Raw genomic sequence first — 26,163 nt, 5'->3', positions numbered from 1 at the left:
TCTAATGAATGTCTGAGATTAAGCACAAGATACCAAATAAAATTTATTAAAAACTATAGTAGGTTTAATTATATTTTACGTGGTAAAACATAATTGTGAAATCTTGTTGAAGGTTTCAAAAGTTGAGATACAAACCGGTAAGAACCATCTAAGGCCTTAATGATAATAAAGGATGAATTAAATCTTACTTGGTATGATTTACTTTTTAATTGATAGAAATATTATCCTTTAATCTCTTTGGGATAATACTTCAATCACTATTAATTGTATCTTGAATACAAATACCAACTAATAAGTTGATTAAACACTTTATAAGATTTAGTATGGAAGGGCTCCATCCTCATCTTACTTAATGTTTTGTGGATTTGAAGCCAATGTTGGACCAAAGCTTCTAAACCCATAATCTACTAAATACATATTTGTATAATACTGTAAATGTGGCTTAGATTATCATATGCAAACCCACCAAGAATAAGTTCTCTTATTCTTGTGAAAGCTAAGTTAGTAGAAATCAAGCTTCTAATGACAAAGTAAGTAGGAGGTACATGGAACTTGAAGCAGCTCAAGAACCATAACCTTATGTAGTAATAGTTGACACTAGTTTTAACAAGGATTGTTAAACTTGAATAATAGCTATTCACAAACACAAACTATTCGCATTAATGGTAGAAATCATCCATGACTTGAGAAATTTGGAATCTCTCATTGATGAGCTTTTATTGACGGTTTCTGGAAAATCCATCAAACACCACGCTGCTATGTCAGATCTCGAATCTGATAAATGACTTAGAGTCATGAACATGAGATGTAATCCATGTATGAGAATCAAGTATGGGCTTGATTAAATTTATCCCTATAGCAAGGCTAGAAGGAGTAAATAATTCTTCTAGAAAGAATAAATTACATGGATAACCATACACATTTAAATCAAGACTTGTAGTAAAAGGATTCTCTCATACTCATATCATTGACTATGGTTCTCATCATAGTCATGACATTGACTGTGATCAAAACTTTTTTCACAAGTAGTTATGATTAAATCAACAAGGATATTATTTACTATAAATTCATATTCTTAATATGAGATATAGAAAATAGATTTCAAGAAAGACCGCTTTTATTAATAGACATCTACTAGAAAATATCTATATAGCTTAGCCTGGGGGTTTTCTTAATCCATGTTATCCTAAACAAAATGTGTAGAGCTTAAGATCCACTAGTGGATATAAAGCAAACATCTCAATGTTGTAATCATCACTTTAATGTAAAACCACAAGGTATGTTTTTACATCAAAATGAATAGAACATGTGTGTTTACTAAGAATTAATGGGAGCATAGTGAAATTCCTAATCTCATATGTATGAGACATACTTAATCATTTGAAATCACATTCTGACTAAGCAAGGTTGTTTCACCTTGACTTAGAAAATGTTTCTAAAATGAAAGACTTAGGAAGGAGAAGATACATTCTTGGAATGTAAAATCTATAAGGGATGAATAAAATGAAAGTTAAAAGTTTCATGTCCTTATGCTTATATTGGCAATATCTTGAAAGGGATCAAAACACAATATTCTTTTGGAGAATTCTTGGCATAGTCATATGGCACCATTTTGAGCTAGCCTCAAAAGTACATAGCTCATAGGCTTAAACTAGATGAAATGATTTATATTCTATTTGCTTGGCAAAAGAATTCATCATTTACGCCATATTATACATAGGACATGGTATTTGATCATGCTGTAAGCATGTGATAAGATACTAACTGAATACATGGTTAAGTCATTGGATAACTAAAAAAACATTATAAGAGTACTTTAGAAGAACTAAGAGAATGCATATGATACAATTATTTTAGAATGGATCTTTATGGAAAGAGCTACACAATATGTTAATTTCTAAACATATATAAATAATTATGAATTATAATTGGATTTTGACTTCATTATGGAATGAAGGGTAAGACTTGTTGGAATGAGGTCCAAGCAAAACATAATGACATAATCTACTCCAAAATAAGAATACAATACTTTAGAAGTTGAATTCAAATATGATTAGATGAATGAAATCATTGAAAAAAAATTATGTTGATATCTGCCATTCAAGGATCACATAGAAATCTTTGTGACTTCAAGAGTATACTTAATATAGCTAAGAGACTCTATGTCACGAAAGAACACCAATCATATTCTCCAAGACATTTAACCATACTTATACTGAAGTTAAGTATGGAGATGATAGTATTCACAAAATTCACACAAATTAAATTTTGTCAGATCCATTGATAAAGTCATTGTTTTAAGCTAAGTATGAATGATCACACTTCAGCTATAAGACTTTATTATTCTAGAAATGGGTTTTTGATTTGGATTTGGTATTTGGAAATCAGAACATTATAACAACAACTATTAGATAATGTTATGATATATTGGGATATAGTCATCACATTAATACTTGTTGTGTTCTATATTAACATGTTTAATCCATGAATAATGTAATTATTCTAAAGGTTCATAGTCGGTTATAATTGTGGGAGAAATTATAAAGTAAGACTAATATGAATTAGATTAGCTGACTCTCACTAGATGAAAGTAGGCAGGTGGTTGTAACCAAGTTTCATAGGTACTTGTCAGAGAACTAGTATTGAACTGACTGCATCAAGATCATCTCATGGATCACTATAATGAATGATACTTCATTAAAAAGGTGCTTGCATCAAGATCATCTCATGGATCACTATAATGAATGATACTTCATTAAAAAGGTGTTATCTTTGTATCCTAAACACCTAAGATACATAGTGGGACTTAAGTGTATGGAGTACTATGCTTCGATATGGAAAATGTTGTTCTTTAGCCGGGCAGTTATAAAAGCCATTTTCATGTATGGTATGAACTATGCAAGAGGCTTATGTAGTTAAAATGGGATTTGTTCCTCTTATGTGTTGAGAGTTAGACATCTAAGGTGCCTTACCAAAAGTTGAACAACTAATGAGATTGATCGCTATCCGTATCTCATGTTCAACAGGATGTCCGTAGCAAAGGGATAACTTATAAACTTACCTTATATACCAATTGTAGCTTTGAGATTTTTGGAAATTGGGCATTTATAGAATGGCATAAAGTCGTATGTTGTTGGGAGGAGTGAGATGTTGCTAGACATTCACCACTGTCTATATCAGTCTAATATGAGTCTTATGCAAGTGGGAGATTGAAAGGTCTAGTATGCTCAAGAGTCATATTAAAGTGATATTGCTAATTAACATATGATACTAATGGGTCACACTAACAACAACTTGATATAATTGATTATTTATTAGAAATTGATTTTAAAAAATATTCAATAAAACTCTTATAATTAAATTGGAAATTATTTATTTCATGGAAATAATAATTTTCATTAGCAAGTAATATTACATAATTCATATGGTATGAATTAATAAGTTGTGTACAACTTTTTGGACTAGTCGAAACCCTTTTTTATTTTACTCAAAATACAAAGTTTATATTTTATAAAACTTGAGTTTATAAAATTTGAACTAACTCTTATTTTTATATATATAATTCCAAAAATTAGAGGAAAAGAAAGGAGTCATGGGCTTTCCATTAGTTTATTCAAAAGAAATGAAGCATGGGAGACATGCTTATAACATGGGGACACATGTGCTTAGAGTGTTAAGACCTAATGGTTAATAATTTCTCTTTATGCATATAAATAAGAGGCTTACATTCTTGAATGGCTTGCTCCATTCCTCCATCTTATAACTGTAACATGATTAGAGCATGTTACTCTCTCCCTTTTGTTCTTTTCTTCTAGAATACTTGCATCTTCATGCCTTCTTTACGTTCATATTGGTTATGAACTTAAAGATTAAGGGTTTAAGAGTTTTAGACCAACATCTATATCAAGTTGAGTCATTGTTGGTTTCTCAAAGGTTCCACATTCTTCATCAACTTCCAAACCTCCCAAGAGGTCCCAAAGAACTACAAAGGTTTTTATTTCTTCATCCTTTCTATGGTTGGTGTTTTTAATCTTTCCATAACTTGCAAGAAGATCCTTAGTGGGTATAAAATGTTTATCTATTTCAAAATTAAAGTCTTCCGTTGCCATATTTTTTAGTTTATGAATCTATTTTTGAACTAAAACCCAACATCTCGCTCGCAATAGGGTGTGTCCTTATTATGAACAAAGAAAAAGTTACATGGACAAGAGTTCCATGTTGATTTTAATTATAGTTACACTATAGGGTCATGATACATTGTTTTTCGGGGAACCACAAGTGAAGATGCTTAAATGATTAGTTCATTTGTGACTATGAGTAATCCCATTTCATGACACTAGTATCTAACTCATATTTAAGCATCTAAAACATTCTCAAGTGTTTTCTTTACATACGGGATATATATATATATATATATATATATATATATATATATATATATATATATATATATGAAACAAAAAATGTTAATATACAAATATTATACAAATCAAGTTTGTCAAATCTACTTAACAAATTTCCTTCATTAGCAAAAGCATGAATGTCACGCTGGTACTATAAGAACTTGTTGTTCTAAGTGGATATATTCGACTGAAATGTATTATTTGAATATTGGAACGATATAAGCAACATATGTTGTAATGACTTGATATATTGGATATAATATTTTCATTAAATAATCATTGTGTTCTATATTAACATGTTTAATCCTTAAATAAAATGGTTATATAGTCGTTCATAATTGTGGGAGAATCTATGAAGTAAGACTAATATGAATGGATTGGTTGATTTTCACTATGATGAAAATAACAAAGAGTTTCTACCAACTTCATAGATACTTGTTTAAGGAATAAGTATTGGACATGTCCCATATCAAGATCACTTCATGGATCGTAGTCATGAGGTGATGCTTTAATAAAGGTTGTATCTTTGTATTCTTTGACCTCAGATACATTTTATGGAATTAAGTATAAGAAAATATTGTGCTTTAACATGGTTCAACATTGTTCGTAACCGTACAACTATAAATACCATCATTAGGTACAAACAAACTATGAAAAAGGTGTAGGTTGTCAAGAAAATATTTGTTTCTCTTATTTTTTGAGAGTTAGACATCTAAGGCCTTACTAAAAGTTAAACACCATAAAATATTGATTGCGATTCATGTCTCATGTTCAACATGATGTATGTGGCAAAGGAATAACTGACACCGCACCTTACAACCAATTATGGCTTTAGAGCACTTGGAAATTGGTATTTGCTAGATGGAACCTCTTCGTGCATTGTTGGGGGAATTGGTCTATTTTTCGACGTCAACCAATGTCTATGTCAATCTACAATGAGTCTTGTGCAAGTGGGAGATTATTGGATCTATATGCTCAAGAATCATTTTAGAATGATCTTAGTCAATAACATATGATCCTATAGGGTCACACCTTTTGCAAGTTGTCACTTATTGAATATTTATTATTAATTTGATTATTATTAAATAAATATAACTCTTGTATTTATTTAGGAAATAAATATTATTTTATGAAATAATGTTTTCTAAGGAAGCTACTAACAATTATTTCATATGACATGATTTAATATGTCGTGTACAAAGTTTTGGAATCTTTAGAGTTCATTAAATAAAATAATTATACTTTGTACATGTATTAAATAAGTAGAAGTGTAATACAGTCCAAATGCTCCCACTCTTGTCCTTATGGATGAAATCTTGGGTAAGAGGTGAAGCTTGATTGCAAGCTTCCCTCTTACACACTCCATACCTTCTAAACACCTTACCTTTGACTTATGTAAGGGTATGGTTCTTAGTAGTTGTGTGTAAAAATATAAAGAGACCAAAGGCTTCCCTTTTGAAGTTAGTTTTTGAAAATTTTTCTCTCTTCCTTTCTAGAAGTCGTAGCTACTTCTCCCTCCCCTCCCCTTGCTATCTTTTGAAGTATAGTGAGAAAATAGTTCTTAGAAGTGCTTCTTCTTTAGTACTTCATTGTGATAAGTACTTAAAGGCTTCGAAGTACTTCATATAAGATGAGAACTAGCATTCTTGGAGACTTATACTTGTCAGTTGATACATCATAGAGAAACTCTATTTTTGAGTTTTTGCCATCTTATTAACTCCCCAAAACCAAGTGGAGTCACAGTCTTCAAAGGTTATATTTTTTAAATCATATGCTTTTCATAATCTTTCTAGTTCATGTAATTGGATCATCTTGGTAGTATTGTTAAAATGGTCTAAAAATAAACTAGGTGTTTTTAAAGTTTTTCGTTTGCCGCTTAAAATTGTTTTATAAAAAAGATCGTTTTTTAGCTTGACAAAACCCATTACAACATGCATATCATAAATAATTTCTCAGAATAAACATTTACTCCTTAAAACATTCAGTATGAATTAATATCACAATCTTATCATTTTTCAATTTCACATAAGCACAAACATTACTTACTCTTACAAAGAGTATCTTTAAGCATAATTCTTAATCACATATCCCTAAGAGAAGTTACGTATAGCTCACCTTACTAGTTAGTGAAAACTAACTATCACCTTGGTTTCTCGCCTTCACTTGGTGCACTCGATCAATTCCCTTGCCAAAAAACTATTCAAGTGGCACATTAAGCCCTTTAACAACATGTCTTATTCCATAAAGAACTTATTTCCAACCCATATTCAATATAATCATTCACTTGATCACATAAACTTTTCATTTATATATTTTTTTCAAAAAAACTAATTATGCTCCATGAAATATCTCATATATATGAATTATTTCATTAATTCATAAGCTTAATTTCAAGTTTCCAACAATTTCAATAAGTTAGGGTTTGACCTTCACATTAAAATCCACAAATTTCATTAAGTAATAAGTTTAATTTCACTATGGCTTCACCATACAAACTTGAAATCACAACCTCCATACCTTTTACAACATCATATAAGAAACTCTAGGCATTTAGACTAAGTTCTAACATGTAACATACCAAAAATTCAACAAATTTAAAACTTTTCAGACAACCCTTTTGTCTAATAGAAGTATTACAAAACCATTGTTTTCAAAACATTATTTAAAATTAGAGTCTCCCAAGATCAAATCAGTTGAAAATCAAGGATGTGTACGGTCATGCCTTCGCCTTGCCACGGTCCACTGAAGTACCTGAAACCATAAACCAAAATTGTAAGCACAAAGCTTAGTGAGTTCCCCCAAAATACCACCACACAACATATAACATATACAAACCACAACATGCATACAGAGCCTTCAGCCTGACTGGAACGCCCCACTGGCCTACAATCTATCTAGTACGCTTACAAAACCTTCAACATGACTGGTACGCCTCATCGAGCCTTCAGCCTATCTAGAATGTTCTCCAGGCCTTCGGCCTAATTGGTAAGCCCCTCAGGCATGCAGTCTATTCGGGGTGCCCTGGGTCTCTTGGACTTCAGTCTACATTGGTCCACCTCAACACAAACACACGCAACATGTCGACATATACATATCCAATACACATATAAGCCTAGTAAACCATAACAACATATCGATATAAACATTAACGGGTTTGATGAATGTCAGCACAAAGCAACACAGTCTCAACCCACCCACAATACGACTACATATACCACAAATAAACATATACTTAAGAAGCAGATAACAGGAAGATCTACCGATCAGTAAGCATGTCATCATCCTATATAACAGGTTACAGATCTAACAGATCACTACAACATACCAACATGCAATAAACTTGGATAACAATCCAATGGGTCGGCCTTGGTGCCTTCGACCTACAAGCATAGTAAGGAAAACTCACATCTCGATCTGATCCATAGCTGATGAGGTCCTGACTCCGAATCTTAGCTCCAACCAACACCTATCCATGCAAGTGACCATTATCCATCAAAATCCTAAAGTACCAAAATACCCTTGAGGTCAAACTTGGTTAAAGTCCATAAGTCAACTGAGTCAACCTAACCGAGTTAATCTAATTGAGCAACCTCGATTGAGTCAACCCAAACTGTGTACGCAGGGCGTATTCTAGAGGTACGTTGGGTGTCTATGAGGCCTTGCAGGTTGACCACTATTGGGGTGGTTGACCTCGTATGCAGGACGTACTCTGAGTACGCGGGGCGTACCCTCACAAGCCCAAAATCCATTTTAAGAGCTTAATGTCCAAACTTCAAATCCATGGCCAAAATACTCTTAGGAGTCATAAAGTCTCCAAATTTATGACTTAACATGTCCATTAAGTGCTTAGCACAAGGTATTATTCCATTAATACATCCCACAAGATGCATGAAGCCAAACTAACCACTTGGAACCCATTTTTATGACTTAAGACCCCTCTTAGGGTCTGAAAGGACAAATCAAAGGTCAAGAACATGCCATATTCAAGATCTAACATTTTGGGACCCAAAAAGCTTCATAAAACCACCAAAAATAGATCTATGAGATAGAGGGATAAAGTTGCAAGCTTTTTACCTTATAATGGTTGCAAATGAAGTAGGAATCCCAGATCCAAGTGTTCCACTCCTTCAAGATGAGCTTGGTTCCCTTCCTTCTTCTTCTAAGGCACCAAAAACATACTTCTAACCTTGAAAAGGATCCTCAAGGTGTTTCTAGGGTTGCACAAACAAATAAGAGGGATGGAGGCAACTAAAGTGGGTGAAATGAGGCCATAAGAGTGCTTAAATACCAGCCAAATCCTAAAAATTAGGGTTTCCTCATTTAACAGGTACGCCCAACGTACACCATGTACGCATGAAGTGTACACCACGTATGTATGACATTCTCTGAATACCCAATATTACAACAATGCCACTAGGGCTCCTTTTGCATACTTTATTGAACTTAGGGACCAGAATGCTATACTCCTCAATATAAGAATCAACAATGGAAGTTCTTCAAAACTAGATGTTACATAACAATTCCTCCAAACCCCACCATCAAAGTTTGTTCACGCTTAAAAGGAGTAGTTTACCTTGAGTTCAAAGTGGGGGAAGCTTGATCTTTGATCCCCTTGAAATCCCTTCAAGAGTTTAGCTCCAAAACATTAAAATCGCCATTTAGAAGCCCCAAAGCTCAAGGGATTTCTTTAGAATAATGAGGCCAAATGACTTACCTTATCCTATTAAATATCTTATCTTGTGGTAAATTGTGTTACTCACGTGCATTCGTCATATCTCCCTTCTTAATAATTTTAATTTTTTTATAGGAAAGTTTAATTAATTTTATAACCGTAGTTCTTACGGGTTATAAACTAGTGTGTATATATATATATATATATATATATACATTTTTTATTTTCTTATTGATAAGTTATAAAAACTCTTTGATCGATTAGATCTTTGTAACAGGTAAATAAAGAACGTAAAAACAGTGAAATAAAACACAAGTATGGATCTGAATGAGTCGAATGATTAGATTAACTCAATCCTCAGCAGAGTTCGATTAAGAACTTCCACTGTAGAGGATTCTAGGGTTACAAAAACAACAACGATGAATACGCTTGAAAATACTTTTCTAATCCTTACATTCTAGGATGCATGCAAGCATCTATTTATAATAAACCCTATATAAAACTCACGGATGGACAAGCCCATACCGGAGCCAAAACTTGGACTAGAAAACGAGCCCAATAGACGCAACACTAAGCTGGACCTAACACTTATTTTATATATACTTTATTTATTCTAATTTTTTAATTTTATTTTTCAACAATTTAATTTTTTATTACCTTTTTCTATTTTAGTTATTTATGGTTTTTCTAATGTCCAAATGTCGGGGAAACCGTAGCTGACTCGTCGAGTCCATGCAGAAGTCCTTACACGACAATCTTCATCGGACTCGGCGAGTTGACCATGCAACTCATCGAGTCCCTTCAGACCTTTCTTTATTCAGATGCTGTGTAAGCCATTTTAAGGCTCCATGTTACAGATCAAGCTTCCCAAGGCGTGTTTATCACGTAAAGTTGCAAATTTTACGTGTATGCAAGGCTCCAAAGACTTAGAATATCAAATCCATGCTTGGAATGGGGTTTAACTCATAAGGAAGGGTTCATACTTGCTAAAGCTGGAAACTTTATGGACTTAAAGACCATGATGAGCTCATATCTGGAGTTGCAACTTCAGGTCCTAGCTCATACTCAAGAATGGCTACATAACATGCTAGAAAAGCCTTAATCTTCAACAAGATGAGATCTAGAAGGAAAGAAGGTCAAGGTAACGACTTGATACCTTCAAATGATGCTAAACTGAAGGAGATTTTAGATCCACACACGTTTCTTGCTTCAAGCTGCTTGATCTTCAAGCTCCTCTCACTAAGATCCACCTCCCAAAGCTTAAATCACACAAAAATGGAGTACACACATGGATTAGGGTTTCTAGACTCTCAAGAGGTTGTAAGGGAGGCTAATGACCCTTTAAATAGGGTGCAAAACCCCGGAAATTAGGGTTTTATCCTCCAGCTCCTACTCATCGAGTCATATCTTGGACTTGGCGACTAGGTCACTTAAACACGTGGTCGATCCTGCTTCTACTCGGCGAGTTAGGGCATCCAACTCGTCGAGTAGACCTTGCAAATTGTGAAAATTAAAGCCATAAAATTAATACCTAAGAGTCGGGGTGTTACAAGTATTGGTATCACTTATAAAAATATGATTTAATTTGCAAGTTATGTAACACATTGAAACACAAATTCTCAATAAACAAGCTAACTTTTTTTTTAATTTTCATTTTTTCGTAACGTAAATATAATAGCACTAAAGAAAAAAAGAATAAAAAGAAAATAAGTTGGACCGAAATTACAAATATAACATAACTATTTATTTACTTGAATAAAAATAAAAAATTACAAAAACTATAAATTATCAAAATTATAATATACTCTAATATATTAATACATTTAACATTTTTTGAAAAATGTCAATAAAAAACTTAAAAATACAAAAAAAATAAAAACAAATAATTGGAAAACAAATAAGAAAAATAAATTCCAAAAGAAAAATGAAAAAAACTAAAAAAAACTCTAATATACTCTATATATACACTAAAAATAGAAAACAAAAGGTAAAAAAAAACAAATTGTTGAAAGATAAAGTTAAAAAAAATAAAAATAGATAAAGTATATATAAAAAAGAAAATAAAAAATGTATATATATTTATAAAAACATCCGAAAATAAATAAAGTATACAAAAAAACGAAAAATAATGTTAAAAAATCATGTGGTGTAATTTTTTGCAAACCTCAAGGGCCAATTTTGAACTTTTTAGGACTGATTTTGCAAAAAAATTAACCATGAAACTCGTTAAATGGGATATAGCGATAATTCTACAAGAAAGTTGTGGCCATAACAATAATAAAAAAAATATTAGGGTTTTTTTTCAATTAGACGTTATAAATTTAGAGCTTTTATAATATTAGTCCCTCAATCGTATAATAAGGTAATAACCAAACCATTTCATAAATTTTTGTCAGTTGGAACATATTACCCTTTTACATCAAAATTTAATGCGAACACTTAAAATTAAAAATTTTAGGTATGTTACATTTTCTAATATCCTTATTGCTAGATCAAGCATTATAACAACATGCTTTCACCTTTTATAAGGGTTTATTTTTCAAACTATGAACAAAACGATATTGTCTTATATGGAACACACACGAAGGGACTTAATGGGGGCCATATAAGGACTCTTATACCCATTTTGGTAAGGATGTATTATTAACCGTGTGTGCACGTACTATAACTATTAGGATGTGTCTGCGAATAATGAGCCTAGGAAATACCCATGAGAAAATGGTAAGGGTTGAAGCGTGAAAGTAGGTTGCTATAATGGTGAATGCAAAGCATATATTGCGTGTTGTTTTGAAGATGGATAATGTATACTCTTTGGTATATGGAAGTATAAATAAAAATATAATCATTTTTAGCGTAAATATTGTGAAAGAAAGTTGTAGACTCAAATACAAATGCATGAATATAAAGAATGTCAAATTTCGAGTTCTTATGAAGTAGTTATGGTTGTTTGAAGTTGAGGTAAGAATCTATGCGGGAACGCAAAGTCACGGTGCGACCACGCTGCCAACTTAAAAAAAAAAAAAAAAAAAAAAAAAAAACGAGTAACGTTTTGTCATTTATGATTTCTCTAAAAAAAATACACACATTAAGGTGAAATTACACCTATTAGAGCTAGAATAAGGCTTGTAGCAAGGGGATTTCAAGTGCATGTGCATTATTCCTTTAAATCAAGGTAAGAACTCATAATCATAGCATCTAGCTCTTGATTTTATGGTGAAATGTTGTGGTTTTGTTGAATCGAAGAGATAATTATGAAAATGTTAGATGGAGATTATGTTCATAGCCTCATAGGTATTATAACAACCACTATAACCTTAAGATCATACATGCATGTAGTTTTTATGATGAGCCCAATGTGGTAATCTCTTGCATATATGGATTAAGATCATAGAATGATAGATTAAGTGACTCTAACATGTCGAAAGTCGTTATATTGACTGAATGTAGAAGTTATTAAGAAGTTTAAGGGCTGAATGAAATCAGAACCGACAGTTCTATGTTCGTCGCCTTCACGGCATAATGGTTGAATGTTCACGACGCGAATAACCAACTGGGCAGAACCATGTTTTCTTATTAGAATATACACATGACAAATATATGGGAACTGATTAATGGAGTTCTAATATATATATATATATATATATATATATATATATATATATATATATATAATATTTCGAAATACCATTTCAAGAAGCTTGGTGTAGCAAATAGTTATGTCCAGCTAACACGGGAGTAATAAACAGTTATGTTTGATATTTTATGATGTAACAGACGGTAGGGTTATAAAGTTGCAATATGTTGTCGATTATGGATACTAAAGGATGATACGAGAGACCAAAAACGATGAATAGATTGGATTTTAGTATCCCATATAGAGACAACAAAATGAGAAATGGATGGATGGATATCACCAATATAGATGGAAATAGATATACATTGGGTGATTTTTTGTGACATCACCTAATATGGTAGTTAGGGATACTACTCATTGCATATAGATGAGTCGTAAGACAAGTACCTAGTGATAGTAGAATACATTAATTATATAGTATGGTAGTTGTAGTATCACAAGTCGTATGTGGATTGTATGATAAACATGGTAGCATAGTATCACAAGTCATATGTGAAATGTGTGCTAGACATGGTGATGTGGTATCATAGGCCGGATGCAGTCTGTGTGATAGATGTTGTAGCATAGTATTACAAGTCGGGTGTAGATTGTGTGATAAACATTGTAGTGTTGTATCACAATTCAGATGTATAGTGTTGTAAAACATGGTAGCGTAGTATCACATGTCGGATGTGGACTGTTGTGATAAACGTGGTAGTATATTATCACAAGGTTGGATGTGGACCGTGTGAAAGACATTGTATCATAGTATCACGTTGGATGTGGACTTTTGTGATAAACGTGGTGGCATAGTATATCATATGTCGGATGTGGATTTTTGTGATAGACGTGGTGGCATAGTATCATGTCGGATGTGTACTGTGTGATAGACGTGGTAGTTGTAGTATCACAAGTTGGATGTGGGCTGTTGTGATAGACATAATAATTGTAGTATCATTAGTTAGATGTTGACTATAGTGATAGATTTTGTGTAGTACTACTACTAGTGGTTGGGGGTTAACCATTGTAGTAGCTTTGGTAAAAGGGCACTTGGGGGATTGGATTGAAAACGCATTCATGTATTTTTTGCACAGACAAGGGACCAATAGCACATTTTCGTCCCATCCTTTTTTGATGTTTCAGGCCCAAACCAAGATATGATAAACAAAGTACAAGGCTATCTTGTAGTCAAAACCAATATCATGAACCAAACCATTCAAGAACTCAGGACCAATCTGTCACTTGTTCAAAGTATGTTTCCATCCACAAATATAATGTAATTGCCTCTTATAGAAAAGAACAAATCTTGGGCATTCAATAACTTCAAATAGAGACACAACCCTTATTAGAAAAAAAAAACAAGGCAAAGGAAAACTTGAAAGATTGACTATGATACAAAAACCTGTGTGTTTCAATTGGATGCCTCACGGCTGTAGAAGGCATCAAGGGTTTTGGCGGGAATACGGTGAAGAAGTTCACGGGGGAAGATCCGTAGAAGTGTCCACGCTAAATCAAGCGACTGGAAGATGTTTCGGGTGTCGTATGCCCCTTGAGCCACAAATTTCCTCTCAAATTTGTCCAGAAACTCCAAATATAGCTGTGTTCCATTTATACAAACAATTTGTTATAATTCTATATATATAATCACTGACTATATTATCTAAACGTGAATGTGTGTGTGTGAGAGAGAGAGAGAGAGACCAAATCCTCAGAAGAGAGAGCCTCTTCTCCAACCACTGCTTTCATCGCCTGGACGTCTTTTCCAATGGCATAATTTGCATATAGCTGAATATACATAAAAGTAACAAACGATTAATACAAATACAAATTGAAGTAGCAAACCAAATGCAGGATTGGAATGGAATTGTATTCCAACTGTAGGGGGTGGTTTGTATACATTACATACATAACAAAGAGTGAGAGAAATTTCACCTGGTTAGAGACATCAGAATGGTCTCGACGAGTCATACCCTCACCAATAGCACTCTACAAGAATACAAACTTGATTTAATAGAATCCTCTTGTATACTATAAAATAAATTAAATTCTTAAGTAAGAAGATAAGAGGTAAAAACTTTGACCTTACCTTCATCAATCGAGATAGGGATGGAAGCACATTGATAGGTGGGTAAATCTACAGATACAATTTACAAACAAGTAAATTTTAATCTTAAAAAACAACTGCAGTAACAGAAAATTAAGTTTAGTATCTGACCGACCTGTCTGTTATGGAGCTGTCGGTCAATGTATATCTGTCCCTCAGTAATGTAACCCGTAAGATCCGGGGTGGGATGTGTAATATCTAATGATGACCAAAAAGTTTAAAGAAACCAGTGAGAGGTGAAAAACAAACAAACAAAGGCTAAAAAGGTCAAAATAACAATAAGAAGAAGAAATTAGGACCATCATTGGGCATAGTCAGAATTGGGATTTGAGTGATGGAGCCTTTTCGGCCTTCAATACGTCCAGCACGCTCGTATATTGTTGCCAAATCGGTATACATATACCCAGGATACCCTCGCCTACCAGGTACTTCCTCTCTAGCAGCAGAGACCTGCAATTGACAGACACAACAAGGGTATAATGGTCATTAAATGCTTTAAGAACACCTAAATGAATTGCAAAAATAATACCTCTCGAAGGGCATCAGCATAGGAACTCATGTCAGTTAAGATAACAAGAACATGTTTCCCGCATTCATACGCCAAATATTCGGCTGTGGTAAGAGCAATACGGGGAGTAATGATACGCTCAATCGTAGGATCATTCGCCTGTAAATGTAAATGTAAATGTAAATGCAAAACAATTAAAAAAAATCAATCTTATCCTGTGATTACAAATTAACAAATAGTTACCTACCAGGTTCAAAAAAAGAGTCACTCTCTCCATTGATCCGTTTTCCTCAAAATCACGTTTGAAGAATTGTGCAGTTTCCATGTTCACTCCCATCGCTGCAAACACAATAGCAAAGTTGTCCTCTTCTCCCCCACCCTGTAATTGTAACACCCCAAAACAGTGGAATCAAATGTCGAATGAAAATGCTATTTTATTTTTTGCTGATGAGGATGAGGAGGGTATTCATGTCTTTTTCATAATATTTGCAAGTAAGTATTACCTCGAGCAAATTTTGTGTTTTCTCCAAGCGTTTGACCAAACCAGCTTGACGACAGATTTGTGCAGCTATTTCATTGTGGGGAAGTCCAGCAGCAGAAAACAGAGGAATCTTTTGTCCTCTAGCAATTGAATTCATCACATCAATTGTTGAGATACCAGTCTGTATCATTTCTTCTGGATATGTTCTCTCGCTAGGATTGATAGAACTTCCTGAAACAATATAAAAATGTTCATAAATTCAACAACCAACCCTAGTTTACTTTACAGTTTACACACACCAATGGAATTTTTACCCCCAAAAAAAAAATGTTACCAGAAATATCGAGGTAGGCCTCTGGCAAAATAGGAGGACCATTATCAATTGGTTTCCCAGAGCCATTAAATATACGCCCAAGCATATCCATGGAAACAGGAGTTTTCAAAACCTGCACATCTCAGAATCACTTTATTAATAAAAAGAACAAAATGCATTTTTTTCATCAACAACTGATTTAATGTACCTCCCCAGTGAACTGAACAGTGGTGAATTTATTGTCAATTCCAGATGTTCCTTCAAAAACCTGCTCAAGATAACAATGAAATATGCATTAAGTGGGAATTTAACAAGAAAACAATAAATTGTAAATGATGCGATGTCAAGTCCAACATACCTGAACAACAGCCTTTTCTCCATCAACTTCCAAGACTTGACCACGTCTAGTTGATCCATCTCCTAAACGGATATTCACAATTTCTTGATACTTTGGTCCCTGTAAATATAGAAACAGAAATGCAACTATCACTTAATCACATGGCTTACCCGTATAAACACTCTCATATTGGTTTAATAATCATAATTTCAACTGAAATTTTAGTAATATAAAGAGAACAATGATGAGTATAAAAAAAAAACACAGAAACCAACCTTCACTTTATCAAGGATGACCAGAGGTCCAGCAACTCCAGAGACAGTTCTATATTCTGTAGAAACATTAGAAAGTTGAGACATCATCTAAGGCATATAATAATAATTGTACTTGAAGAAAAAGTCAGGTATGTTGCCATTATAATGCAAGCTTACCCATTCCAATCTCAAGTGTTGCCTCCTCCATGCCATTACTTTTTTGTGCAACTCCCATATTCAACTAAGAAACATAAAAACATGCAAAGAGATTACTTCAAAGAAAAAGTTTAAGATTGGGCACTTGACAAGGTTCAGTTAATGATACTAGAGTACAACAACTATGCATAGATTTTGCGCCACACCATTTTTAGTCTAAAATACGGGTTTAACCTTTAACTGCCCGAGGAACATAAATTAAGCGATTTGCAGATTGACTGATCAATCAGATAAACAAAAAGCGAAAACTGATTCCAGAGAGAGAACAAGACCATGAGAGTGACTTTTATATACGATAATTCGATGATTTAGATTTACATCGACAGTTTGATCTAATTTTTGGAATACGACACTGAACACTGATTGATTGATCCGATCATAGAAAAATCAAGATTAAAACACGGAGACCTAAATTTTGATTATTCACAATCAATAAACGGAATTCACATAATAAAATACATAAACCCACAGAGATCAAATGATTAGATGGATCTGGATGCCACTACGGATTGATAGAATGCAATATAACAATATTATGACGAGGAACAATAAAAAAGAAAATCGCAGCAGTAAAGTTTACTTGTTGTTTCTTCGGTAGTTCACCTTGTTAGATCCGATGGGGGTTTGATTGTTTCTGTGCTTTAGATCAAAGAGGGATTCATGTGACTGGGAGGGAGCACGTCTGTCTGAAATCTTGAATAGATAATAAAAATGTTTTAGTTGTGTTGAAAACAAATCACGCTACACGAAGGAGGAAATTACAAAAATGACCATATTTTGTTTAAGAATAAATCTATTTGACCTATTATTTTTAGTTTTTTACATTTTACCGAAATAAAATAACGATCGACTCGTGAACAAGCAAGCTATTCCGGATTTCATGTGTTTTTTTTTTTTTCCACCAAATATTTATTAAATAAAAACTCTATATCTATTTTTGAAATACAAAATTATATAAATGGTCCTTATGATTTAGCAAAAGTTACAAGTTTAGTCTATTTTAATTTTTTTTTATGCAATTGGTCCGTATGCTTTTCAAATCTTACATGAATAGAGCTTTAGCCACATTGACATTTTAATTTCTTTTAAAAAAAACAATTATTAAAAAAAAAAAAAAAAAAAAAGACACCCACCCCACCCCATTCCTTTCTTCCAACACTACCAAAATCCCTAAACACTTCTTCCTCCCCTTTGACATCTCTAGCTCCTCATCACAATTATTATTTCTCATTTTGTCATCTCATGAGATATCCGAGGGAAACATATCGTTTTTGTATCTATAATATTAATCTACTTTTATATATATATATATATATATATATATATATATATATATATATATATATATATATATATATATATAGGGTTAGGTTCATTTGAGACCACTTATATTTTGTGAGACCGTGAGACGCATTTGTTTATTTATTTTTTATTTTTTTTTATTTTTTTTTAGTTAATTCATGTTCCGAAAATAATATTTAAATTTTTTTTTTTTTGATTTTTCCATTTATTTTGCATTTTAAAATTATTTTTAGAATATGTACAGTGTAATATTCTATTTAGAATATTTCACGTATTTTTCAAAAAAAATAGAATTTTTTTTTTATTTTTTTTAATTTTTTTTTATTTTTTTTAGTTAATTCAAGTTCCGAAAATAATATTTAAAAAAAGAATTTTTAGATTTTTCCATTTATTTTGCATTTTAAAATTATTTTTTAGAATATGTCAGTGAAATATTCTATTTAGAATATTTCACGTATTTTTAAAAAAAAAACGGATTTTTTTTTATTTTTTTTATATTTTTTTTAGTTAATTAAAGTTCCGAAAATAACATTTAAAAAAAGAATTTTTGGATTTTTCCATTTATTTTGCATTTTAAAATTATTTTTAGATTTGGTCTCACGGTCTCACAAAATTAGAATGGTCTCAAATGAACCTGAACCTATATATATATATATATATATATATATATATATATATATATATATATATATATATATATATATATATATATATATATATATATATATATATATATATATATATATATATATATAATGAGAGTGCACTTTATTTTTACCTATAATAACAAATATGTCAAAATATAATGTTACATTTTCACTTAAAAAGCAGTTTATTTATTTTATCATACGTACAAATAAAATTGTTTAAAATTTGTTTTCTTAAGCAATATACTCTTATCATGGATGTTTGGTTCCCATGATGTGTAAAAAATTTTACATTTGGTCCCATGTTTATTAAAAATAAGCATTCCTAATGGGGTTTGTTTTAGTCAAAGGATATGCTTAAGCTTTTACATGAGTACGCTTTACTCGGATGCAAACCATAACGTATTGTTATTAACACTCCTCTACATTTATGTATTGTTATTAGTAATTAGGGTGTTGATAATAAAGATGATTTACTGATTAATTTTATTGGTTATCAATAACTTATAGGAAAATTAATTTAGTTAACAAATACAAGACCTAATTTGTCTTTTACAGTATAAACTTTGAATCAATTTATGCATGCATCAAGGAAGTCTCATATGAAACTTACAATTAGGGTTTTGAGATACCTAACACAATGTCATAGTAAATGTATAACTATAAACAACTATGAATCGGTTCAGTTAGTTGTCTATGTTGATGCTGATTGGGGAAGGTGTGTTAGTATCATATGTTCTCTATAACAAATTTTGTTTATTTCTTGGTAATTCTCTTGTATTTTGGAGAAGCAAGAAACAAGCAACTGTATCTCGATCCTCTTCTGAGGTTGGGTATAAAGGGGTTGCTTCTGTAACTTGTGAAATCTTGTGGGTTATAAATTGTTTAAGGGATTTGAAGATTAAATGTAAATTTCCTATTGAAATAATGTGTGATAATAAATCATCTATTCAATTGAATCTAAACCTAGTGTTTCATGCAAGGACCAAGCACATTAAGATGGATGTGTATTTGGTTAGAGAAAAAGTATTAGATGGAATTGTAAAGAATAAGAAGGTTGATTCTAAGATACAAATTATTGATGTGTTTACCAAGTCTCTTGGTGGTTTGCAACATTCATACTTTTGTAATAATTTGTTGTTATTCGATCCCTTCTAGAGTTGAGATTAAGGGAGGGTATTAAAAGCCTCATGAGAAAGTTCAACACTCATCATCTCACCTAATTTTATTATTAAGTTCAATTAATAAAATACTTTAGTTGTTTTATTGTTTAAAATGGTTTGATAAAATTGTTATATTAAAACTATAGGAAATTTGAGTGTTTGTGGGGTAAGAGTATTGGGCTAAGAGAATGATGGATTGATGTGGGAGGTGGTTAAAAGGGTATTGAAGACTGGGGATTGAAGCTGTAAATGTTATCAAGATGTGGAATGCAACTCATTCTTCCAAACTTTGAAAAGTAAAAGTGTGGAGCTTCTATACCCGACACATCATTTAGGTTTACCCGGCTTATATAATCCTATTTATTTGTAGGGGAGGACATTACACATATCTTGTAATTCTAGCTACTTTCTCCCCCCCCCCCCTCCCCTTCTCTTCCTCTCTCTCTTAAGCATTAATAGTTTTTAGTGTTTTCTTCGTTTGTTTATTCAGAGCAATAATGCACGATTACATGTTGTAATCTTGCAATGTATCTAGTTACTTATTATTTTTCAACAATGTATGTTGATAGAACTTTGTTATTCAAAACTCATTAATTTTATGTTGGTTTTTAGTAAATTATTATAACCCCAGTCAGCGGTGAAAACACCGGGTTATGTGCCTTATTCATGGATCACACTTGTTGAACATACATTGAATAGTACAAAAATAACAACATAAAGAAAATACATACTTCTATTAATACCGAATAGAAATTACATTGATTATGTTCCAATAGTACATCATTACATAATAATCAAAAGTGTGGTACATGCCTTAATAGACAGGCAACAAATACATAAAGGGTGGAACGGTGATTAATAACAAAGATCCTCATAAGAAACCATGTGTGTGTGGCATTCTTGCTTCTTATGTTCCTAAAAATACATACGTTTTGAAAATACGACAACATAAAGTTGGTGAGCTCAATAGTTTTGACTATGTGTACTTTCATAACAAAAGTATATATATATATATATATATATATATATATATATATATATACTTGTATAACATTTCTAATGAAAATCGGGCAATATAGCTGTAACATCCATAAAAATCGTGAAAAATTTAAACTTTTAAAAACCAATCCACAATCATTATTGTTTACAAACTAGTTTTCAAAACATATTTAATATCAGAGTTTCCCCAAAATCATAAATCAAAACATGAGGAGGTGCATGATCACGCCTTCGCCTTTCCGCGATCATCTGAGGTACATGAAACATAACCCAAAACTGTAAACCCAAGCTTAGTAAGGTCCCCCAAAGTACCAACACACAACAAATAACACATATATAATAATAGCATACTATGGGCCCATTCAACCATCGGATTGGAATACCCCATGCCCCTCAATCATCGGGTTGCAATGCCAACATACTATAGGTCCAATCAACCATTGGGTTGGAATACCCCAGGCCCCCAACCACCGGGTTTGAATGCCAACATACTATGATTCCAATCACCCTTGGGATGGAATACCCTTGGGCCCATTCAACCATCGGGTTGGTATGCCCACGCTTGTTGGCTTACGCACAAATTAGTGAAGCCTCAACCACCGACCAAACATGTGTACATATAACAGATAATCATATAACAGTTTACAGCCAGACAAACAGATCTACAAATCCCTAAGCATAATATCATCCTATATACCAAGATACCGATCTAACAGATCACTATAGTATAATAGCATGCATAACAAGATATCAACCCAATAGGTCGGCATTAGTGCCTTCGACCCGCAAGTATAATGAGGAAAAGTCACCTTGCAAACTAAACAGAACTGATAAGGTCCATTTCCGAATCACAACTCTCTAACCGATACTTATTTCCACCAATTGACCATTTCCATCAAAATCCCAAAATACCCTCAAGGTCAAACTTGGTCAACTTTGGTCAAAGTCAACTGGTCAAGCCCACTAAGTCAACCGAGTCAACTCAACAAGGCTGACCCATGCAAGTACGTGGGGCGTACTCTAGAGGTACTTAGCGTACTCCAATCCTCACAGAAGACCACCATAGGGATGGTTGACCGAGTATGCGGGGCGTACTCCCATGTACGTCGGGCGTACCCTCGCAACCCTAAAAACTTCGTTAAGTGCTTAATGGCTTAAGAACTCAATCCCGTACTTCAAATCTATGGTCCAAATGTACCCTAAAGTCATAAAGTTTCCAACTTTATGACTTTACAAGTCCACAAAGTGCTTAACACAAGGTCTTAATCCATTAAGACCTTCTACAAGCTGCATGAAATAACTCTAGCAATTGGGACCTCCAACGGCTGCAACTTACCATGCGGTCTCTGGTGCTCGGCCTTAACCCTACGACAGGTTAAGCACCTTTCAACAAACCACGTGACATCACTCTTCATACAGGGCCACCAATACTCCCTCTTCAGGTCTAAATACATCTTAGTGGCCCCAGGATGGATCGAGAACTTCGACCGATGAGCCTCTTCCATCAAAATGGTACGCGTCCCTCCCACAAACGGTACCCATATATGCCCCTGAAATGTCATAAGCCCCCGGCCATAAGTAACGTACTCCGATACCAACCCAACAACTTGCTCTTTCTTCTGCATCTCAGGCTGCACAGCCTCAGCCTGTACTCCATGAATGGTGTCCAACACCGGAGCTATCACGGTCAATCTCAAACAAACATCTCGCAACGGGGTGCTCTCCGCCCTGCGGATCAGTGCATCGGCTACAACATTAGCTTTGCCCGGGTGGTACAGGATCTCACAATCATAATCCTTGACCACGTCCAACCACCTCCTCCGTCACATGTTTAGGTTGGGCTGATCCATCAAATACTTTAGGCTCTTGTGGTCCGTGTATATCGTACACCGAACCCCGTATAGATAGTGACGCCAAATCTTGAGGGCGAACACCACTGCCCCCAACTCTAGATCGTGGGTGGGATACCTCGTCTCATGAGGCTTCAGCTGCCTCGATACGTATGCTATCACATGCCCTCTCTGCATCAGCACCGCTCCCAACCCCAAGATCGATGCATCACAATACACCACAAAGTCCTCCATCCCCTCTGGGAGGGCTAACACTGGGGCTTCACATAGCCTCTGGCGAAGCGTCTCAAAGGAGGTCTGCTGCTCTGGTCCCCATGAAAAAGCGACACCCTTCCGGGTTAACCTGGTGAGTGGCACGACGATCTTGGAGAAATCCCTGATAAATCTCCGATAATAGCCTGCCAACCCTAAGAAACTCCTGATCTCGGATGGTGACCTCGACACCTCCCAACTCATCACTGCCTCCACTTTGGCCGAGTCGACCAATATCCCCTTCTGGTTAATGAGGTCCAAATCCATAAAAATGAGGTCCCAATTGCTAGAGTTATTTCATGCAGCTTGTAGAAGGTCTTAATGGATTAAGACCTTGTGTTAAGCACTTTGTGGACTTGTAAAGTCATAAAGTTGGAAACTTTATGACTTTAGGGTACATTTGGACCATAGATTTGAAGTACGGGATTGAGTTCTTAAGCCATTAAGCACTTAACGAAGTTTTTAGGGTTGCGAGGGTACGCCCGACGTACATGGGAGTACGCCCCGCATACTCGGTCAACCATCCCTATGGTGGTCTTCTGTGAGGATTGGAGTACGCTAAGTACCTCTAGAGTACGCCCCACGTACTTGCATGGGTCAGCCTTGTTGAGTTGACTCGGTTGACTTAGTGGGCTTGACCAGTTGACTTTGACCAAAGTTGACCAAGTTTGACCTTGAGGGTATTTTGGGATTTTGATGGAAATGGTCAATTGGTGGAAATAAGTATCGGTTAGAGAGTTGTGATTCGGAAATGGACCTTATCAGTTCTGTTTAGTTTGCAAGGTGACTTTTCCTCATTATACTTGCGGGTCGAAGGCACTAATGCCGACCTATTGGGTTGATATCTTGTTATGCATGCTACTGCTAGTCTTACCGTTAGTAGGCCTCATTCACGAGGATGATCTATAAGGGGGGGTATAAGGTTATGGCCTATAAAATGACCGTTTAATGGGTGTTTTCACCCACCGCTTCTTTGATTGGTGGAGGGTCGTTAGCCGAACGGGTAGGATAGGGCAACCCCTTTCCATTAAAAGTATAATGAAGTATAAAGTAACTGAATTTTTTTACAAAATTCCCAATTTTAGTTACTTTAGCCAAAAGCGAATTTGATGCAATTCCATGAAATTACACTTTGTACCCTTGCGAAGATGTTAGTTGAGCGTGTGTGGTTAACCGTCACACTAAATGGTTCTAAGCAAAGGTAGCAAAGGGTGACTCAATGTTTGTCATAGTTCGGTGGAGCGTGTGTGGTTAACCGTCACATTGAATAGATGATTGTAACATTGAGGGCACCATGTATATTTGCATGGTTATTCACACCTTGTTTTGTGATCCTCGGCATCTCAGTCACAAATCGAGGGGCATATCGAGATTTAAACATGCCATTGAAAAGTTCGATGAATTTCAAAAGATCTAGGAGTTTTCAATACATTTAAAACCTAATCTCCTTTTCGTTTTTCATGGTGGAAAATTAGTGAATCGCCATTCACTTACCTTCAATTGTTCTGCAATTTGGGTTACGACATCCCTCTCCCAAGTTGTAGAGTATTGTGTTAGGTCCTAGCCTTAATATCTCATTTGGGTGATTTATTAAGGACTCAATCAATCAACTAACTTGATTTTTCTCCCGTTTTGTAGATGTCTGAATCTAACCATGGTCTTCCCGAATCTCATGGAAAAGGTTTTCCTACTCAAAGTGAAAGTCTGTTACACAATGAAGGTGAAAGATCAATCCCTGCATTGTGGACTAGCTTGGTTTCACTTCATCCACCTCCTCCTGTTGTTCTCCCAAACCCACAAGATCGAAGAATTGAAAAGTTCAAAATCACTCAAGCCCTGTTGGCAATGAAACATGAAGATGGAAAATCCGTGTGTGCTCACGTCCTAGGGATGAAATCACACATCGATAGGTTGACAATATTGGGTGCATCTTTTCTAAAGAAGTTGGCTGTAGACTGGGTTCTTCGGTTACTCCCTAAATCATATGATAAGTTCATAAGAGAGTATTATATGATGGATCTTGATGCGACCCTCATTGACCTAACTTGCATGCTTATTGCTGCTGAATCATAAATGATTTAGCAAAGTAATGGGTCATATTTGTCTGGTAATTCAACCAACCATGCTTCCATGGTCGCTCCAAGAGAAGCCACCTGTTTCTGCTACCAAGAGCAGGGGCGTTGGATACGAAGCTGGCCAGAGGACCTGAAGAATGTAAGAGATAGGAGAGTCAAGAAGTATGGCTCTACTTCAGGTAAAATACACTATCTAACTCCATTAAGTTCCTATTAATTGATTCTTAATACATAATGTGATAAGATTACATTTGAATGTTTTACAGGATCAGAGAAAAGAGAGGAAGCTTGATGGAAGAGCAAGATGAGTCTGATCACGAAGAAATGGATCATGATCACATGGATTCGAAAATCAGATTTTGAGCTTAGAAAGTTACGATAGAGTTATTAGGAATATTTGATTACATAGTTTTTCGGTTGATTTTGCATTGTAAGGACATGTTTTCCGCTGCTTTTATGAATAAAATAAATTTTGATTTGTCTTATTTATATATCCTTGCAATGAAATCATTGTGAAAAATTGATGTTTGTGTATTTCTATAAATGGATGTGATTCTTAGTTATGTTATTTATGGTAGTGTCAAAATTTTCTAAGGAAAGATTCCCATCACCCAAGTTTCAATTGAACAGAAACTTGGAATCATATGATTTGAAGCATGTGATGTATAGAAATCTTGGTACTTAGGAAATTAAGACTAATTCCTTGATCACACAAGTATGTGAGTCGAGTGAAGGACTAAAGGACTAGAACACAATGTTGTGCATTAGTCAAGTCCACCATAAATGACAATAAGACTATTCGTCATAATTTACCAAAAGGTCTAGTAATTGTGGTTATACTTACAAGATTAAGTGTAATTTTGAATCATTGAAAAGTTTCAATGAATGGCAGGACGGATAAGAAGACGGAAAGATAAAAGTTTCTCCAATCTAAGAAGAAGGGAGAGTAATTTTGTATCGGATTTTATGATCAT

General features: G+C 34.1%; 1 protein-coding gene across 2 annotated transcripts; it reads right to left on the bottom strand.

Moving 5' to 3' along the window:
• Positions 1–13,870: 13,870 nt before the first annotated feature.
• On the bottom strand, positions 13,871–17,657 carry LOC111921562 (V-type proton ATPase subunit B 2). Of its 2 annotated transcripts, none has more exons than XM_023917141.3 (15): positions 17,505–17,657; positions 16,863–16,926; positions 16,707–16,762; positions 16,453–16,551; positions 16,303–16,362; positions 16,116–16,227; positions 15,804–16,012; positions 15,548–15,679; positions 15,322–15,459; positions 15,092–15,242; positions 14,908–14,990; positions 14,775–14,822; positions 14,621–14,674; positions 14,390–14,473; positions 13,871–14,285 (listed from the first exon to the last, which is right to left on the bottom strand). In XM_023917141.3, exons 2-15 carry the CDS (start codon positions 16,918–16,920, stop codon positions 14,100–14,102), a joined length of 1,470 nt encoding a protein of 489 aa, XP_023772909.1. In that variant the 5' UTR covers positions 16,921–16,926; positions 17,505–17,657; the 3' UTR covers positions 13,871–14,099. The 2 variants fall into 2 exon arrangements, with proteins under 2 accessions (XP_023772909.1, XP_023772908.1); XM_023917140.3 differs by having other exon boundaries at positions 17,482–17,639.
• Between the last annotated feature and the right edge of the window lie 8,506 nt (positions 17,658–26,163).

This window comes from Lactuca sativa, chromosome 4, assembly GCF_002870075.4.
Source record: "Lactuca sativa cultivar Salinas chromosome 4, Lsat_Salinas_v11, whole genome shotgun sequence".
NCBI lineage: Eukaryota > Viridiplantae > Streptophyta > Magnoliopsida > Asterales > Asteraceae > Lactuca > Lactuca sativa.
Note: the sequence above shows the minus strand (reverse complement) of the source record. Positions and strands in the feature narration are given on the sequence as shown.

Coding starts and splice junctions, on each gene's coding strand:
- LOC111921562 (XM_023917141.3), bottom strand. CDS start 16,920: ATGGGAGTTGCACAAAAAAGTAATGGCATGGAGGAGGCAACACTTGAG. Junction 16,013..16,115: donor GGCCTACCTCGATATTTCTG/GTAACATTTTTT, acceptor ATATTGTTTCAG/GAAGTTCTATCAATCCTAGC. Junction 14,286..14,389: donor CTCTCTCTTCTGAGGATTTG/GTCTCTCTCTCT, acceptor AATGGAACACAG/CTATATTTGGAGTTTCTGGA.